This window comes from Antedon mediterranea, chromosome 8 (assembly GCF_964355755.1).
Source record: "Antedon mediterranea chromosome 8, ecAntMedi1.1, whole genome shotgun sequence".
Taxonomy (NCBI): domain Eukaryota; kingdom Metazoa; phylum Echinodermata; class Crinoidea; order Comatulida; family Antedonidae; genus Antedon; species Antedon mediterranea.
The window spans coordinates 6,149,864-6,170,835 of NC_092677.1; the positions used below are offsets into that span (position 1 = coordinate 6,149,864).

The 20,972-nt window shown below is 33.7% G+C and overlaps 3 protein-coding genes across 4 annotated transcripts; 2 read left to right on the forward strand and 1 right to left on the reverse strand.

Annotated features, from left to right (window-relative positions):
• Nucleotides 1-17: 17 nt before the first annotated feature.
• LOC140057851 (flap endonuclease 1-like) lies at nt 18-4,847 on the reverse strand. 2 transcript variants are annotated; one of them, XM_072103616.1, is made up of 10 exons: nt 4,687-4,847; nt 4,171-4,273; nt 3,745-4,021; nt 3,244-3,380; nt 3,014-3,080; nt 2,514-2,642; nt 2,102-2,188; nt 1,768-1,832; nt 1,299-1,410; nt 18-586 (listed from the first exon to the last, which is right to left on the reverse strand). In XM_072103616.1, the coding sequence occupies exons 1-10, from the start codon at nt 4,766-4,768 to the stop codon at nt 515-517; spliced, it is 1,131 nt and encodes a 376-aa protein (XP_071959717.1). In that variant the 5' UTR covers nt 4,769-4,847; the 3' UTR covers nt 18-514. The 2 variants fall into 2 exon arrangements, with proteins under 2 accessions (XP_071959717.1, XP_071959718.1); XM_072103617.1 differs by having other exon boundaries at nt 4,171-4,269; nt 4,687-4,813.
• A 285-nt stretch (nt 4,848-5,132) lies between these two features.
• Nucleotides 5,133-17,167, forward strand: LOC140057568 (probable ATP-dependent RNA helicase DDX27). Its single transcript, XM_072103283.1, has 19 exons — nt 5,133-5,225; nt 6,678-6,872; nt 7,238-7,427; nt 7,645-7,727; nt 7,902-8,007; nt 8,197-8,370; nt 8,876-9,026; nt 9,236-9,335; nt 9,564-9,705; nt 9,819-9,955; nt 10,067-10,165; nt 10,343-10,425; nt 10,701-10,795; nt 11,737-11,940; nt 12,110-12,192; nt 12,354-12,480; nt 15,630-15,720; nt 16,026-16,100; nt 16,257-17,167. Exons 1-19 carry the CDS (start codon nt 5,133-5,135, stop codon nt 16,270-16,272), a joined length of 2,244 nt encoding a protein of 747 aa, XP_071959384.1. The 3' UTR covers nt 16,273-17,167.
• Nucleotides 17,168-17,243: 76 nt separating this feature from the next.
• On the forward strand, nt 17,244-19,891 carry LOC140057853 (aquaporin AQPAn.G-like). The gene is made up of 3 exons (XM_072103618.1): nt 17,244-18,297; nt 19,052-19,132; nt 19,509-19,891. Exons 1-3 carry the CDS (start codon nt 17,662-17,664, stop codon nt 19,611-19,613), a joined length of 822 nt encoding a protein of 273 aa, XP_071959719.1. The 5' UTR covers nt 17,244-17,661; the 3' UTR covers nt 19,614-19,891.
• The last annotated feature ends 1,081 nt before the right edge of the window (nt 19,892-20,972 follow it).

Sequence of the window (20,972 nt, forward strand, 5' to 3'; positions counted from 1 at the left end):
TTAATAATTCAAATACAGTATAACCATTTTGGTACATAGTTTTATTTTCAGTTTTAACCACATGGCAAATAATGGATCATTCCATTTTTATTCCAAGTTTGTGTTTATACTGTATTTTAAATGGCATTGATTCTCTACTTCTACTTACACATGTAGAATTATGTAAGTTATGTAAATACTGAATAATATTTATATGTTATACAGTACTGTAGCGAGTATAAAATTTGCCTCTGACACCACTACCCTGTCAAAAACAAAGCGATACTATATACAAAGGGCTATATACTCATTTGTTAATACTCATACTAGAGTAAACTAGGCTAGGCTCCAGAAAAATTGCATTTTCGTACATGCTAATCACTTAAAATAAAACATACAGGACAGCAATAATGACATTTCTCAATTAATTTAATTTACAAAGTTAGTTAGTCTGGAATTTGTAAAATAGATGAAGTCTCTTAGTCTTCTTATCAAACTAGAACATGGCTTGCTGATGGTAACTTCATCTTCACAATTAACGACCCTTGAACCGCCCTCCACCACCAGTTTTGGCTTTCTTTTTGGCACTGCCCATTTTTGTATCAGCCTGAGAATACAATAAAACAAATTATTACTATTAATATCTAATTTTCCCAGGGCATCTGATATTCAAGATTAGAGATGTACTTTCATACAATACAATATTGAGGTTATCGTACTTTTGAAATAAAATATAATAATGTACACAAATTAAGTTTTATTATTTACTTATCTGTACTTAAATAATACAGATTTTCACTTTCTATTCAATAAAAATAGCATTACATTAATTTTAATGTAACCTTTATAAATTTCAACCATATTCTTCTTTTTCTTGATTTTACCGTGACTTTCTTTATATCAAATCTATTTTATATCTTTTTACTATTTGTTAGTTGTACTGAGCCATTAATGAAATAAATGTTGCTGAATTGAATGTCATAAGATAAGATAACTTTATTTGTCCTCAAGTCGAAATTATAATGCTAGTCTCACATACAAAAGTTAATAAGATAAAAAGGCATTATAAAACATAATAACAAGTTATCAATTATCTCCTTCAACAAAATCATTCAATTACTAATTACATTAACTGGTAACACATTCTAAAGTCTACTTTATGAGAAAAAAAAGGTGTGATAATGTGCCCATATATGGACATGATGTCATATCGCTACCATATTTGGGCATACTGTATCACTACCCTATTTGAACACACACACAAGCTAGTTTGATAGTGTAGACAGAGGTTAACAAACTTTTATCAAAGCAAACCATACCTTTCTTTTGCTTGGTTCTACAGTGACCTTGAAGAAGTTATCCAGTCTGCCCTGTGTGCTGCCTTTTCTGGCTTTGGCCAACTTCTTGCATGCATTTCTGACACGTTCCTCACTGAAAGATTAAAAAAATAATCATAAAATGACCGACAATGCTGCAAATGTAATAACAGTCAATACTTTTAGACATCACCATTTGTATCTAAATATAAATGTTGTAAATTAGAGATGGCCATAATTCACATTCAATAGATACAAAATTGATGCAATATTATAATATACTGAAAATTTATATTGGGTTTTATTCTGTGGCCTATAATTTTCCCAAGCTGGTTTGTTGCTGTTAATATCTTTAATATATCTTCAAATAATTCAGTTTTCATAATTCTTATCATTATGGTATCAACTAAAACAAACTATATTTGCTACAGTGGCACAAACATGACAACAACTTTGATATAATGTTTATTACCTAAATCCCTTTTGTGCACACAGGAACTCGACTACAGCATCTTCATCTGGATCGGTCCACTTTAGCTATATTATATAACATTCTAATTAAAACTTATTTTCATATATCTATATTATTGTGTTTTGTGGCAAAAAAAGAAAATATATTTTACAGAAGGTAATACTGTACTAATCATTTCCTCACTTACTCAACATTAACTAAAACCTACAATCAAATACCTGTATATAATAAAGACTATTACATCACAATACAATTTTCTTAGTAATATTATGCACAGAATTGTCCAATATTGTAATAAAAATGGTGAATATATTATGCTTTAAATATGTATTACATCAAATGTAGATCCAGCCTCAACCTCTGGATGCTTGAACAACTCCCTAGCCTCTTTGTACAACCAGTTCTCTGGGGGTGGATATTTCTAAAAGACAAAGTATTTATAAGGTCAGCTTTGATATAATGCGCACAGACGGAAGAGAATATTGAACCTGGTTCTTACAATGTTTCCAATAAAGCTCTGTCTACACTATCAACAATGTGACCAAAAAAAATCTGATGTGCCCATATGGACATGATGATGTCATATCACTACCATATTTGGGCATATCACTACCATATTTGGGCACAGTTTTGTCAAACTAGTTTGATAGTGTAGACAGAGCCTAAGGGGTGAACATTTGAACAGTTTGTGTTAGTATGTAATGGACAAAGATCCTAATTGTGACAAACTTTACATTACAACTCACATCTTTAATCTTCTCAATAATATTCTCAATACACTTGTGTTCCTTGATTAGTTGGATTGCTTTCTTCGGTCCAATACCACGAATCGATTCACAATAATCGCAACCCATTAATATACACAGATCAATGAACTAAAAATATAATAAAACATATTGGTTTAAATGTTTATGTTGAGGCCAATTTTTTTTTTTTTTTACACTAATAATCTAATAAACTAAACCATTAACATTCCTTTACATTTTGTTAATGGACTAATTGGTTACTCATCTAAATATAGAGGGCAAAATTACATTCCAATTTTTAAGATTATTTAAACAAGCCATAATCTACTAAATAATTCTAGACATCTTTAGATGTTAACTACTGTTAGTGACATCAAATGATGTCACCAAAATATAGAGGGCCACTATTTTTATATAATTCTAACAAGCATAATGTACTAAATAGTCGTAGATGTATTAGGATCACTGTTACTACTCTTCCATCAAGACGTCACACTCACTTGTTCTTGATTCATGTCTAATTCTGCCAAAATGGTTGCCAACTGGTACTCTGCTACTGGTAACTTCCTACGAAAAATTAAAACAAAAATAGAAAAAACACACTACAGAAAAATCAGAAACATTTCAATGCAGTACAAAATAATAATTCTACCAAAAACCAATATTTATTTATTATTGTTTTGAATAGTTAAATAAATTGTTTTACACTACCCATGTTAAACAAACTCACTTTGCTTCACTGGAAGTCAAATGTCTAACCATGACATTGGAACCGAAAGTAAGGGCATCCATATCTTCTGTACCAACAGCGTACACTTTGCCTGCTTTTACCAGTTCTGCACACTGGGCTTCTGCTTCACCCGGTGCCTAATCAATGAAGTAAACATATTAAAAATTAGCAGACATTAGCATTGTCCTTTGTTTCAAGGAAATATTAAACACACTAAAATCAGGCCTTGTCTTTTGAAAATGATAGGTGTGCTACAAATTGCACTCCCCAATACATTCAGGGGAGCTGTAGGTGTGCTGTTTGTATTTTGGTGTGTAGAAGTTTACCAAATTTAAGCGTGTTGTAAATCGCACACCTCAAGGGCAGTTTAGGAGTGAGTGATCGCACTCGCCTTAAAAGACAAGGCCTGTAAAATGTTTGTAAAATAGAAAGATTTTTGTAGTTCTCTGAAAGTAGCATAGTCAGGCATACACATTTTCAACACAGCTAGAAATACTGTACCTTGACAAAAGGAACTCCCATACAAGTAAGCAGCTGTTGGCATTCTTCATTATGAACTGAGCTAACACGAACCAGACGACGTTCAAACTTGTTTACCATATCTGCATCTCCTTCAGATTTGGCAATTTCAAGTTGTTTCTGTGCTTCTTCTCGACGCTCCTTCCGTTTTGTGAGTTCACCAGACTTCATTTCAGGAGGTTTGCCGTCAAAGACATAAAGAGGTTTGATGCCATTTTCAATCATTCTGATTGTTCTATAGAACATGCCAATAAGATGGCTAGGGAAAAAAAATATAAATCAAAATAATGTAGGGCTCATATTAGGACTATGTCACGTGGCACATTTAATAAATGAAAAATAAAAGAACTTGTACTATGTGTAATAATATAATGAGGTCAGTGTAGAATGTCATTGTTTTTTCGTTACCTTGTGGTCTCTCCATCTTCATTTGTCAATTGAGACCCATCCATCCTCACAGCGATTAGAAACTGGTAGATACACATGGATGCATCAATTGCTATCTTTCTACCTAAATAAAAGTATTGATTGAAAACAAATATCTCTAGCATATTAAAATAATAAGTAAGTAGGTTTAGGAGGAAGAGGCCTATTATTGTTATAATATATTGTATTCATCATTAAAATTGGCTTATTAAACAAAATACTGAAATAATAAACAATAAAAACACAAGGAAACCTGGCCTGGTGCCCTGTGAGTGAAAGAGTAGTTAGGCTTGGAATGACTAGCTTATCATATATAATAGGATAGGCAGTACGGAGGGGAGGCCTAGCTAGCTGGCGGTGGTGGGCTAGCCCCTATCTATAACTAGCTAGGCCTAGGGTAGGCTATACTCTACTTTCTATCTAGCGTAACATACATAACATATGCTAGGCCCTACTAGCTAACAGACAGTAAAAAACATGTTTTGAGCTATAACAAACCAAAATAATTCTTTATTTCATGTTGTCTAAGTGCAGAAGGAGCATAATCTGCAAGAAATTTTGCGAGACCAAGAATTCCCATCCCGAATTTTAAGGTTAATTTAGAAGAAATTAAGAGTAACTAAAAAATAATAAGCTGCTGTGTGTAACATGTAGAATTATTTCGCGCCACTTGGTCACAAAAATAGTAAATAAAGAGGGCGGTCTTTAAACCCCTAGGCTACTGTTATTTATAGTAAAATAAATATCCTAAAACTATTATACTGCCAATACATAAAATATTACAGTTCAATAAACAGTATTCTAAATTACTGTATATACTTATTAGTATTTAAAATGATATTAACAATAGTATGTTCATTTTATATTTTCATATTATAGTACAGTAATAACTATATTATTTAAAAGCTAGGGTGTACTTTGCTGCTCATTATAAACATTTCACGATGGCCGCCTCCAGTGTAAGTGGTTTTGTAGGTACGATCGAAGAAGATGATGATATTTCGCTTGCTTCAGAAGATACAAGTAGTGATGAAGAGGTTTGTTATTGATATTACATCATTTTAAATATAAAGTTGACAAACAAAGTCATGTTTATTAACTTTGAGACTGTTTTCTGCACGTCGTGTTTTGGTTTGGTTGGCATGCAGGGGTGACACGTGCCTAGCTAGCTAGGCTCTGAGTCTAGATACACACAAGTAATCCTGTTGGGTTGGCGAGGCAGAGTCAGTCAATCGACATGTTTTCGATCCCATTCGAACTTCAGCCTATTAGGCCACTAAGCTAGGCAGGCCTTAATATGATATAAATATACAGTGATAGATACACACACACACACAGTAAGACAATCAATAATAAATTATTTTATATAATAAATATGATGAATAAAGAACGGTATAAACTATTTAAAACCATATACTTATAGTCTTAGTTTTAGTAGTTATGTTATGCGCGATTTGAACGATTTGCGCAATTTGAAATTGCGCAAAAAAAATTCTTGCGCAATTTGAATTGAAACATATGTTTCAAATTGCGCAAGCAACGTATTAAATTGCGCAAGTAATCTGCAAATTGCGCAAGGTTTTTCGACAGATTGTGAAATCATGCACACCCATATTTTTATAGTAATTTCTAAGAATGATTCAAAATTAAAGATAAATATCGCATTTCCTTATTTTAGTAGTGCAAATATTGTTATAAGTTAGCATACCGTCGAAGAACCGACGAAGGAAAACGAAGCGGTGGTGTTCCACCAGGCGGGCGCGGCGCGGGCGGCCGGCTATACTACTCTAGCCTAGCTAGGGTCTGGACTACTGATACTGACTAGGTTACATGGCCTAGCTTAAACTAATATTAAAAACTTAAAAAGTGAGTATTAAACATTATCTTCATTGAAATGGTCTTATTTATATAATAAAATACTAAATTTTAAACTCCTCTGCCTAGGCCTAGCCTAGCCATGTATGGGAAAATTTACAGTTCGTTTTCAAATTGCGCAACTATCTTGCGCAATTTACAAATTGTGCAGCGCAATTTAAAATTGCGCAAAGATTTTCTTGCGCAATTTGAAATTGCGCAAATCGTTCAAATCGCGCATAACAGTTATATATACATAACTTATTATTATTAATAATGTTACTATTAATTTGTTTACAGTTTATAATTTATTTTACTTGGCAAATAGAATTTTGCTAAAGTTTATTATTTATCTATGTTTTTTATAACTTAAAAATGTTAATTGAAACTTGATTGAAACTTAATGAATCGCTATCTATCATAGTCTATAGGCCTATATTATATTAAATATTCCTGCTTGTTTTGATCCTTAAGGATCGTTAAGCAGTATTCCGAAAGAAGAAAGAAGAAAAATATATTTATTATAAACTAATACACAAGAGAAATGCAAAAATAAAATATTGTTTTAATAAATTTATCATAATCATACTGCACTTAAAATATTACTTACTGTCAGTGCTATTTTTAATCCTAAGGCGGTAGCTCCAAAACAGAAATCGAAAAAGAAGAAAATCAACAAAGATGGCTTCTCAACTGACTTTCAATTTGATGAAAAAGCTGTAAACAGTCATTTTTGGGTTGATGACTTTATCCAGGCTGCGATGCCTAAAGGCATTGTGACATCAACATTGGAACAAAAAATCGCAAAGATCAGGAGAGAGAGGAAAAAGGTTTGCTGAATATTACAAACATTTTAAATAAATTGCCTAGACTGTGACATTCTGTAAGCAGCTAAAATATCTGTAATTTTTTTTTCATGCAACTTGACCATTTGGTCAGTGTTTTTGTATATTTTGGAAATACAGTAAAGAGAATAATAATATATAAATTATAAGGTAACAGTATTTTTATCGTCCTCAAGTTGAACTGGAAACTGAGGATTCACGGCAGCCACCGTGCAGTGTGCACCAAATTTTTGCACATGCACTTTATATACACAGGACCAACAGCTTAACGTCCCATCCAAAGGATGAGGCAACGCGAGTGAAATCTTGCCTAAAATTTTTATTCATAATGAAATAAAATATAATTTTAGAAAGAATCTAAAGAACAACTGAACAACATGGAAGAAAAACAACCTGAAGTTGAAAACGAACAGACGACCGTAGATCTTGGTTCAGATGGAGAGAGTGATTATGATGGTGATAATGATTTGAGATTAGACAAGATTAGAAATAAAGTTACCAGTGAGAAAAGATTGGAAAGAGAAAAGAAAAGAAATAAAGGTACCATAGATTGTGAATAATATTTTATCCAACAATTTCATCAAAATAAACTTTTAACCTGTTAACTGTTTTAATGATTGCTGTAACTTTTTTTGTCGATAGGTATTTTGATATATTTTAAAAATATTTTTGTATTGCATTTTTCTATCAACTCATTATTGAAGGTCTTTATCTCGGTTAGTGTCAGTTAAAAAAAAAAGAAATTGTTTAATTACAGGTGACAATTTTTTTGAAGAAGCTCCTGAAGTTAAGTTGAAATCATCATTTGGAGACATGAACTTGTCAAGACCATTACTTAAAGTAAGATAACAATTGCTGATTTTACTGCAGCTTGCAAAAGAATTTCTTAGTAAAACTAAAATAAAATGCAAGTTACTGTATATACAGTGTATATACCAGTTTGAATGATATTTGCCTGTGAAAACCATCGTAGTATTAACATCTTAGTGATTTTTTAATCTTTGCATTCTGCAGGCTCTTAATGCAATGAAATTCACCACCCCAACACCAATTCAGTCTCAAACGATTCCAGTAGCTCTACTAGGTAAAGATATCTGTGCCTGTGCTGCCACAGGAACAGGTAAGTTCAATGTCACTGTAGAAAGTACTTCCTTATTTGAAGAGAATTATGAGTACAATTGTTTCCATTGAATGGAAGCTCACTTGGTTTTTGATATGAACATTTCGAGTTATTTGGTAATGTTACAGATTCATTTTTTCCTTCATGGTAATGTCTGTCTTTCTCACTTGTATCTGATACTGTTCACAGGTAAAACTGGTGCATTCATGCTTCCAGTTCTTGAACGACTGCTTTACAAGCCAAAGGAAGCCCCAACTACTAGGGTTCTTGTTCTGTTGCCTACAAGAGAATTAGGTGTTCAAGTACAATCTGTCACAAAACAACTCAGTCAGTTTGCCAAAGTAGAATCAGTTTTGGCTGTTGGTAAGTCAAAAGAAAGTGGCACTTGAAATTGAGCAACTGATAACAAATTGTCATTCATTCTCAAAGAAAGAAATGTTTAAAAATGTATTTTGAGGCACTGAATTTGATTGATCACTTTATTTCAGAATATCAGAATTGAGAATTCCATATCCAAAAAATAACAATGCAAAGAATAACGAAATTCGCACTAACATAGAATTTGTTTCCATTTAGTGAAGAGATTTGAGAATATTTGAGATATAGTACTGCGATCATTTTCACTGTTCACAATTCTTAATTTAAAACCATAAATGCATTTGTGGACATACATGTTACTAGCACTACGATGCTAAACAACATTCACAATGAGTTGCTATATCACCCTTCCAGAGATGAAGCAAATTTTCACAGTATGATTACATCAAATGAATAATAATAATATTTTATTTACTATTTTAAAGGTTTTTCTAACAATTCAAAATGTCTTTGTATGGTGGCACTAGTTAATAATAATATCTATGTACAGGTGGTTTGGACATCAAGATGCAAGAGGCAGCCTTGAGAAAGTGTCCTGACATTGTGATTGCTACACCTGGTCGTCTAATCGATCATCTTCACAACGCTCCCAACTTTAATTTGAGTACAATTGAGATTCTGATTCTCGATGAAGCTGACAGGTTTGTGATGAAAATCATCTTTTTTTTAAGTGGTACAAGCAAAAGTACACAAAGTATATTTTATCTATTATTTATCTAGTTTCTAAGTCTATACTTCTACAAATACGTTTATAGTGAATTAATACAAAATATCAAAAATATATTAGGTTTGGAAGAGTTTTGAGAGAGTTTACTACCTTCAATTAACAATTAATATTTATTTTCTAAAGAATGTTGGATGAATTCTTTGAGGAACAGATGACAGAGATTATCAGAATGTGTTCAATGAGCCGTCAAACAATGTTGTTCTCTGCTACCATGACAGATGAGGTATTTTTACCATTTCTTAATAGGCAATTATTTTTAGTAGTAGTTACTGCAGTTATATTAGTTAGTATTATTATAGTTTCAACTGATAATTTGAACATGAAATTGGTTTAGTGATTTTATACTTGAGAACTACCAAATTATAATCTAGGTTAAGCATAATCTTGCTGATCATACAATATTGTTTTTCTTTTTAATCCTATTTTCTAGTATCTTTTATTGAATTTTCAGGTTAAAGATTTGGCTGCTGTTTCTCTAAAGAATCCAGTCAAGCTCTTTATAAACGAGAACACAGACGTGGCATACAAACTTCGACAGGAGTTCATTCGTATCCGTCCAAATTCTGAAGGTGATCGAGAAGCCATTGTTGCAGGTTAGAAAAACTTCTACTGTCTTGTATAAATTTACAAGTGTCAAAATATTTACAATTTATTCATTGTGCAAAAGCATTTTTTAAATTAAGCTTGTTTTTGTTTTCTTTTGCAGCCCTATGCTCTCGAACATTTCATGACCATTGTATAGTGTTTATACAGACCAAAAAACAGGCCCACCGTATGCATATCATTCTAGGGCTATTAGGCTTAAATGTTGCTGAACTACATGGAAACCTTTCTCAGTTCCAGGTACAGTAACGTGATATTTCATTATTTTACACACACACACTCAACCAATTTCTAACAATCTAAATGTTATTTGATTTTGTTGTTTAATCATTTTTATTTTCATATCTCTAGAGACTAGAAGCTTTGCGTAGATTCAAAGAGGGACAGTGTGATGTTCTACTTGCAACAGATCTTGCGGCAAGAGGCTTGGACATACCAGATGTTAAAACTGTAATTTAGCAACATTTTCTCAACACCAAATTTAAAAGATCTAAAAATAGATAGATCTCTCATTAACTGTACAGTAAATACATCTACTGTATAATTAATATTTTTAAACAGTGTTTTTCTAATACAATATATTATTCCATTATTATTAGTACACAATGTTTTTATTTGCTTATTTAGGTCATCAATTTCACTATGCCAAACACATTAAAGCATTATGTACATAGGGTTGGCAGGACAGCAAGAGCAGGGCGATCTGGAAGGTATACACAAATATGTTCTTCATACCACCATTAATGCCACCTTTTTAACAAATTTGTGTCCGTTATTGTCCACTCTAGTGGATTGTTTTGGCATCATTAAATGCATCTTCTATACTGTAGTTCAAATAAAGTAAGATTATTCTATAGGTAATGAAAATATCCCTCCTATTTAATAAATTATTAGATAATATGGAAGGAATTTTGCTAAAGTTTTACTTTCTAAATTGTACAAATTTATCAGGTTATGAAACATATTTGTATTGTTTTTTTTTTAGATCTGTGACACTTGTTGGTGAAAAAGAAAGAAGGCTGTTGAAAGAAATAGTTAAACGTGCCAAGCAACCAGTAAAGAGTAGGGTTGTACCACTGGGTAAGTTGATATGCTACTGTTACAACAATTAAACTTTTTATCTATATTTCTAGACAAAAAAGAGAAAACCATAACAAGTCTTGACCTGTGAAACTTGCACAAAACATATTTACTTTCTATCTAATAAATTTGTTGCAAATCTATGAATGTGAAACCTATACACAATTGCAGGGTTTCAAAATTCAGTATAGTTTATATGGGGTATAAAGCACGGCGCACACTAGAGCTTTCGGCTGAGCCAACTGGCACGAGTAACACTTAGCTCACTAAAACATTTGCCGCAAATTGTGATCGCGTTCTATCGGACGCACACTAAACGCCTTCAGTACGCGATTTGCTGATTGGATAGTTACTTAATACGCTATACGGCACGCGCTGACAAATTATAATAAATTAGAACATGTCATGCGCAGTGGAATTTTTTAGTGAGCTATCTGCTTACGTTCGGCGCACACTTGAGGAAAATGGCACGCGTATATAAATATTAAACATGATAGATATTTTCCTCAGCGGCACGCGTGGCCGATTCCTGACAAATTCCCCGGCGCACACTGTGAGCAAAGTGTTACTCGTGCCAGTTGGCTCAGCCGGAAGCTCTAGTGTGCGCCGGGCTTAAGGGAAGCGATCTCTTGTGTTTAATCTGTGCTGTGCATATCCATATGTCCTGTCTACACTGTCAAACATTATGTGACTAAAATGTGAAAATATTTGAGCATATCACTACCATATTTGGTACTAGTTATTGTAGACAGAGCTTTAGAAAAAATCTTCCTGCTAGTAGTAAAAAATATATTTTATGCAATACCTAACTTTTGAACATTAAAAAGAATGAATACATTGCTCATAAAGATGTGGTGCAGATATCCAAATTAATAAACACTCAAATTCGATTGTACAGTACATACAAATAGAACTGATCAAATGCAAAATTTCATATTTAGATGTGATAAAGAAATATTCAGACAAAATTGAGGGTATGGAAGATGATGTGGAGAGGGTAGAAACTATGGAACTGGAAGAGAAAGAACTCCGAACATCTGAGAACCAATTGAACAGAGCCAAGGCACTGCTAGATAATGACAGAAATGAAGACAAGCAGAAGAGAGTTTGGTTTCAGAATCATAAACAAAGAATGCAATCTAAAGGTGCTAGATACAATATTATAAATACTGAAGTTGTCTTTAAATGCAATTAAATAATTTATTTACTATTTATATAATGTACAGTAATTTATTTCATAGAGTTAATAGACAAATAGTAGAGGATGAGATCTGAAATCTTTAAATAAAGAATTTATTTTTTCTATTTTGTTAGTCAATCAAGTGCTAGACAAGGCTGCGTTAGAACGGAAAACGAAAAAGAAGAAAGGACAAAAATTTAACAAGGAAAAAGAAACTGTAGGTTATTTTTAGTTTACAAGTGTATCGTTTAACTTTCTATACCTTGTTTAATGCCATTATATAGTATTACTACTTTGAATAAATAACATTTTATTTAAATAGTTCAGTAAATAAATTAACAATATTTTATTTATTACCATCTTTTGTTTGTTATTTAGTCGGAAGGAAGGGTGATGGTGGAAATAGAAAAATCTCAATTATTTGCTGCTAGAGCAGCTAAGCGGGATAGAAAGGGTAAACGTCTACGTGCCTATGATGAAACAGATGCACAATCAAACCATTCAGGTATGATTCTGTGTCTTGTTTTTAGAACCCTTTTTTACATTAGAAAGGGTAAACGTCTACGTGCCTATGATGAAACAGATGCACAAACTAACCATTCAGGTATGATTCTGTGTCTTGTTTTTAGAACCCTTTTTTACATTAGAAAGGGTAAACGTCTACGTGCCTATGATGAAACAGATGCACAATCAAACCATTCAGGTATGATTCTGTGTCTTGTTTTTAGAACCCTTTTTTACATTAGAAAGGGTAAACGTCTACGTGCCTATGATGAAACAGATGCACAATCAAACCATTCAGGTATGATTCTGTGTCTTGTTTTTAGAACCCTTTTTTACATTAGAAAGGGTAAACGTCTACGTGCCTATGATGAAACAGATGCACAATCAAACCATTCAGGTATGATTCTGTGTCTTGTTTTTAGAACCCTTTTTTACATTAGAAAGGGTAAACGTCTACGTGCCTATGATGAAACAGATGCACAATCTAACCATTCAGGTATGATTCTGTGTCTTGTTTTTAGAACCCTTTTTTACATTAGAAAGGGTAAACGTCTACGTGCCTATGATGAAACAGATGCACAATCAAACCATTCAGGTATGATTCTGTGTCTTGTTTTTAGAACCCTTTTTTACATTAGAAAAGGTAAACGTCTACGTGCCTATGATGAAACAGATGCACAATCTAATCATTCAGGTATGATTCTGTGTCTTGTTTTTAGAACCCTTTTTTACATTAGAAAAGGTAAACGTCTACGTGCCTATGATGAAACAGATGCACAATCTAATCATTCAGGTATGATTCTGTGTCTTGTTTTTAGAACCCTTTTTTACATTAGAAAGGGTAAACGTCTACGTGCCTATGATGAAACAGATGCACAATCTAACCATTCAGGTATGATTCTGTGTCTTGTTTTTAGAACCCTTTTTTACATTAGAAAGGGTAAACGTCTACGTGCCTATGATGAAACAGATGCACAATCAAACCATTCAGGTATGATTCTGTGTCTTGTTTTTAGAACCCTTTTTTACATTAGAAAAGGTAAACGTCTACGTGCCTATGATGAAACAGATGCACAATCTAATCATTCAGGTATGATTCTGTGTCTTGTTTTTAGAACCCTTTTTTACATTAGAAAAGGTAAACGTCTACGTGCCTATGATGAAACAGATGCACAATCTAATCATTCAGGTATGATTCTGTGTCTTGTTTTTAGAACCCTTTTTTACATTAGAAAGGGTAAACGTCTACGTGCCTATGATGAAACAGATGCACAATCTAACCATTCAGGTATGATTCTGTGTCTTGTTTTTAGAACCCTTTTTTACATTAGAAAGGGTAAACGTCTACGTGCCTATGATGAAACAGATGCACAATCAAACCATTCAGGTATGATTCTGTGTCTTGTTTTTAGAACCCTTTTTTACATTAGAAAAGGTAAACGTCTACGTGCCTATGATGAAACAGATGCACAATCAAACCATTCAGGTATGATTCTGTGTCTTGTTTTTAGAACCCTTTTTTACATTAGAAAAGGTAAACGTCTACGTGCCTATGATGAAACAGATGCACAATCAAACCATTCAGGTATGATTCTGTGTCTTGTTTTTAGAACCCTTTTTTACATTAGAAAAGGTAAACGTCTACGTGCCTATGATGAAACAGATGCACAATCTAACCATTCAGGTATGATTCTGTGTCTTGTTTTTAGAACCCTTTTTTACATTAGAAAGGGTAAACGTCTACGTGCCTATGATGAAACAGATGCACAATCTAACCATTCAGGTATGATTCTGTGTCTTGTTTTTAGAACCCTTTTTTACATTAGAAAGGGTAAACGTCTACGTGCCTATGATGAAACAGATGCACAATCAAACCATTCAGGTATGATTCTGTGTCTTGTTTTTAGAACCCTTTTTTACATTAGAAAGGGTAAACGTCTACGTGCCTATGATGAAACAGATGCACAATCAAACCATTCAGGTATGATTCTGTGTCTTGTTTTTAGAACCCTTTTTTACATTAGAAAGGGTAAACGTCTACGTGCCTATGATGAAACAGATGCACAATCAAACCATTCAGGTATGATTCTGTGTCTTGTTTTTAGAACCCTTTTTTACATTAGAAAGGGTAAACGTCTACGTGCCTATGATGAAACAGATGCACAATCAAACCATTCAGGTATGATTCTGTGTCTTGTTTTTAGAACCCTTTTTTACATTAGAAAGGGTAAACGTCTACGTGCCTATGATGAAACAGATGCACAATCTAATCATTCAGGTATGATTCTGTGTCTTGTTTTTAGAACCCTTTTTTACATTAGAAAGGGTAAACGTCTACGTGCCTATGATGAAACAGATGCACAAACTAATCATTCAGGTATGATTCTGTGTCTTGTTTTTAGAACCCTTTTTTACATTAGAAAAGGTAAACGTCTACGTGCCTATGATGAAACAGATGCACAAACTAATCATTCAGGTATGATTCTGTGTCTTGTTTTTAGAACCCTTTTTTACATTAGAAAGGGTAAACGTCTACGTGCCTATGATGAAACAGATGCACAATCTAATCATTCAGGTATGATTCTGTGTCTTGTTTTTAGAACCCTTTTTTACATTTATATATACTGTAATCTTGTAATTATATGCTAAGAATGTCTTAAAATTGAGAGATTTTTTAAACATTAATACAGTAATTATATTGATCGTCGTGAGGTGGTTTCCCGAATGATCGTAAAATCAAAACGGTACTGGGTATGACCAACTAGCGTTATTGTCATCGTGAGGTGGTTTCCCGAATGATCGTAAAATCAAAACGGTACTGGGTATGACTAACTAGCGTTATTGTCACCGGCTAGTCATCCATTCATAGAAGTACTAATGTAGTAGCCTACCTGTAACCATAGAATGTGACCCGAGGCATGGCTAACTACGACTTTTAGATGATAGAAAGTTGATTTTGATTTTACGATCTTTCGGGAAACCACCTCACGATGTAATTATATTGATTTGTCATTCGTTTTTAAAAGAATGGATGAATTCCTATATTTTTTGTATGCAAGATAAATTATTTACTTTTGAGATATTGTTGCAGATGAAATACTTGCCCATATTATTTATAACAATGATTAACAATTAATTTAATTTACACAGGTGCAAAGAAAAAGAAGATAAATAAGAAGACGTCATTTGATAATGAGCTAACAGCAACAAGCAAAAACGCTGTCAAACGATTTAGAAGCAAGTGAGTATGAGGTTCGGTTGTAAATAATAGAAGAGAAAGAATTTACAAATGTAGGCCTACAAAATGCAGTACATGATATATAAAATAGCAGGCTTCATAGACCTTTTTTAAAAACCTCTTCAATGGTACATGACGGTAACTATTAATATGACATCGTTTAGATGTTTTGCTGCATATTTTTTTTATAATTTTATTTCAAATCTCCATCTTCCAACAGAGACTTTTATTATCTACTTTATTTAACTAACAAGCAGACCTGTCAAGTCAAGTAGAATGAACATTGATTAAGTATTTTTCTTCCACAGAGCCAATGCCAATATTGCAGAGAAATCAAGACAGGAAAAGAAATCCGGCAAGAAATCATCACAATCAAACAAAAGGTTAGGACCATTTTAGGCTTAAATACCAATAACAGTGTACAAAAGGCTTATTATATTTATATGGAGTTGACCTTGGTGTGTGACCTAAAAAGTTTATTTACCTTGAGTAATAGTAATATCAGAATTAATATTAAATTGTTTCTTTTACTTTTTCAGATACAACCGGAGGTAACCTTACAGAATTTCCAAAGGATGGCTATATTATATTTATCAAATACCTTACTTACTGTATTAATGCCCTATTTCCAAAAATAATTTTACATTTCTTTAATTTAGGATAAGAATGAAAGAAAAAGTAAAAGACAGAATAAAATATCCAGGAGGGAAAACATTTGCACCACAACTACCGTCATATTTGTGGTTAGAACATGGTTAACATGTCTCTGTCAGAACAATGATAAAGTTAAAATTTATTCTGCCCTGCCATCAGAATAATTTAAAAAAAATACAGTAGTCGCATTGCTCTAATGCAAATACCAACTCATAAAATCATGTGATGATAATATGTGAATCAAGTTTCTAATTGGAGGATTTTCCATGCATGATTACATGGGTTCAGGTTCAAGAGTACGATATTTCATATGTGCCAAACCACATGGCTATGGAAACCATGGAAACAAACGTGTGATCTGATTAACGTAAACTATACTGTACATAAAGCTTGGTTCCCACTATGACGAAAACGCAAGGACGTAACGCAACGCAAAGTGATTTTACCAATCACAAGCGATAGATTATTCGAACAGTCGCGTGTGATTGGTCAACTCGCTTGCGTTGCGTCCTAGTGGGAACCAAGCTTAATGTATTAGGCCTACATTAAAAAAAAAGAAACCAAACAAGAAGGGATATTGTGTACACAACTGGAAAAGAGAAATACGTGGCAGTATACATGTTTAAAATATAATTAAATGCCGCACAAAATCTTTCCAATTTAAAACGTTAAAAACTGGCAGTGTTTACAATTAAAACTAAAATATTTTTGTCAACACATGAATTAAAGTAAATGCGTTGTATCTATAACCATTATTGTTTAGTATCTTTTTAATGCATTGCTCAGATTGAAAGACGAATTGATAAATAGTGCATGATAAGTAAATGATATTTAGTAAATTAGCAGTCTTTAGCCACGTTCACCTAAGATTGTATCGTGATTAACTATCGGTCAAGGATCCTCTTTTCCCCTATTCACTTTAGTCCAGCAACTACTGTACGTTGTTGCAAGGGGGTCCGTCGTGACTACCTGCAATATTTTGTAATAATTGTCTATGTCACGAGATTTAGTTGTTCGACCTCGAAATTGTGTTCTAGTATTTTGATATCTGTTTGGGCCATTTAGTAGCAGGCCTACAATGGTTTAAATATTGCTATTAATTCCAAAGAACAAAGACTAAATTACATTTGCATTTTGTTATTTACTTTGCATATGTTGGCTGGTTGACTAATTCATAATAATAATATAAATCAAACGTTAGGTTAATGTAATTTGCGGGTATGGCTAATAAAAGCTCTTACTCTCAACTTTATGAGTCCACAATAACCGTCGTTAAGCGAGTGCTACACGATGTCTGAAGGATATATTCTTACGTCCTATCACGGTTACACCACCGACGATAAAACGTCCGGTGAAGACACTTCTATCTCAAATAGCCATGTTTATTATGACAGTATTTCGGAAGTAAGTTTGTGGAGATCGGTATTCGCCGAGTTCTTGGGATTGACACTCCTGGTATTAATCTCAGCTGGAGCATCTGCTCCGTGGGATGAGCCGAACGCTCCAACAGTTTTCCAGATAGCTATCGCAAGTGGTTTGACGATAGCGACGTTGATCCACAACTTTATGGCCGTCAGTGGAGCGCATGTAAACCCTGCCGTCACTATAGCTTTTATTGTAAGTCGAAAGATCAGTTTTCTGCGAGGTTTATTATACGTATTGTTTCAGTGTGCAGGGGCTTGTCTTGGCGCGGAAATCTTGAAAGCAGTTACACCGGACGAGATCTACGACAAAGCAAATGGCACGTTTGGATGCACTTTGCTGGCTGATGAAGTGTCTCTTGGACAAGGATTTCTTCTAGAGTTTATGATAACCTTCCAGTTGCTTTTGACAATCTTTGCAGCAAGTGATGAGGGTCGTACTGACATGAAAGGATCCATGCCGCTTACTGTTGGGTTGTCAGTTATATGTGGAGTAATCTTTGGAGTAAGTATCATCCGTAGTTTCCATCGCAATACACTTAAATGGCCAGTATAGTCGAAACCCACATAGTCTCGGTGAAAGTTCCTCGTTTGCCTAGATTTGGGAATTTGTAAATCTTTATCGATGGCCTTTCTCCCCGCTAAAGTTTCTTTTCGGATTATTAATGTATGAGGGAATGTGTTTATAATGTAGAGTAACATATGCAGAATAACATATACATAACTGGCCAATAATAGCATCATCCAAATCAATCTACTTTAAAATCAATGCATCTTTCAAATTGTCGTGTATCGTCGTACCCGTTTTTTTTAGACAAATTAATAACATACGCTGAGATGAGTATAATAACAATGAATGTGTTTAATGAAACCAACTAGTACTATTGATGAACAAGTATAGAACGTTCGTAGGCTAACCTATCGCCAGAGCATATGCGCAGTACGCATATATATGTGCGCGTGCATATACTACACAAATAGGTGTAAAATCAGTTATTGAAGTGTCACCACCCTTTACCAGATCAGTCAATTAATTATTAAAATATTTGGCCTTTTAACTTGTAAATTATGAAGCTGATCAACAATAAAATAATATTTGTCATAATGTATGCGGTATTTGTTTCTTAAGAAACCAGTGCACCGGGGAATGAGTTTCTCAAACTATTCCTCCGGGATAATAATATTTCTAAACTATTATATTAGGCCTAATACCGTTCTCGGACACTGTCTTTTAACGTTGACTTTTATTGATTTTACAGCTTTCATACACGGGAGGGAGTATGAATCCTGCACGTTCCTTTGGTACAGCAGTAATCGCAGGTTGTTGGAAAGACCATTGGGTAAGTTTACGTTAAAACAAGTGTATACTGTTTAATTAATGCTTCCGTAATAGGGTGGGTGTGGTCGGCTGAGTGTAAAGAAGCAAACGTGGATGGATCTTATTAGAAACCGTCAAAGAAGAATGTTTATCATACAAATAATTAGGCCTATTAATAAAGAATATTTGTGGTGGCTATGGAATTAGGCCTACAATTTAACAACATATGTTACCCAATAACTGATATTGACTTTATGTAATGATAAATAAATTATTCAAAAAGTTATGATATTCCGCTAATGAAATGATGTTTACTTGCGGGTATAGTTATGTTTAACTGCGGAGGTTAAAATAAATGTTTAGTCTAATTAATTAATTGATCAAATTGTTTCTTTTAGATATACTGGTTGGCACCTATCCTAGGCGGAATTGTAGGTGGTGTTATGTATGAATGCGGATTTTCACAAGCAAGATTAAGCACACGGCGTTCTTGTATGGCTTAATAAAAAAAAAAAATACAGCTATTGTACAACTCTTGTTGTTCAGCACGCGCTCGACGTGCTTTAAAAAAAATATAATAATATGCGCAAGTTGTTATGCAGGGAGTAGATTTTTTTCCAATAATTTCTTTATACAAAACACACTAGTTTCAAAACTTTGTACAGTATATCCTAATTAAAGAAGGGTATACAACGTCACTCACAGGGGAAAGCTGGTGATACGTAATTTTATTCTCTCAAAATAATGTAATAATGTTAAAACAGTTTCTTCCAAAATAGGGTAGGCCGAATGTAGATAATTTATCATACTGTACTATATTGAGTGTACAGATAAAACGTTCCCTACCTCTAAAGTGATAATAAAAATGTTTTCCGATTTGTTACAATAATCAATGAGTTTGTACTGTAATCCACTGAAATTCTACTAGATCTTCCCTCATTTAACTATCAGGAAAAAAAGAGAAGTAGCAATAGCAATTAAGATTTATAAATTTTTATTAAAAATCGTATTTAATTGTGTAAGCCTATAATACACTACAGATTTATTGTAAGACCCTATAAAATGGCCCTGCATATCATGTAAAATATATACAGTATCATGGTTTTTGTGCGCATATCCGTTGACACAACATTTCCAAATATACAAAATATTTTTTAAATATCAAATGGAAATGGTAGCCTACACAAGAACATAACACAGTAGGGGCGTGTATGTGTGTAATCTCATGTCCTATCGACAAAATTAAGTGCAGTATCGTCACTTCAATCAGGTTTTAGTTCAAACACGTTTACGTTGAGCAAGCACATCGTTTTAACGGTTACAACGACACACAGACAGGCCTACCAACCAACTCGCTAGCAGTAGATGTATAACTATGTGTTCAGGCCCGTAGCCAGGGGGGTGGGGGGGTTATGGTTCGGGCGAATCCCCCCCCCCCCATCCTTTACAGCGAACCCCCCTTAACCGACTGCGAACCCCCATCCCCGACATGCCCAATACCTCACCCTCATCTCCAAAAATCCTCCAAATACGTGCCCCACAGTACAAAAAGTTGTTTGTAAATTGAAAAATTCGTAAACTTGTTTGTGAACCTTCTTCTCTGTATGAGCGTCAACTAGCGATACGTGTCTGTAAATTTCTAAAAGCTGCAAATGAATTGCCGATTTTAACCTGAAAAGTAAATGTTTGGTCCCTGCATGTAACATGATATTGACGCGTCTCATAGCGAACTGGGGCACGAACGATTCGTACAAAGGACACCGCCAGACAACTGCGTACCTATAATTGTTTAGATCACTGGCAGTCAGGCAGCATGCATAAAGTATATAGCCTTCCGACGTACATCAGTATTTATGTGTGAC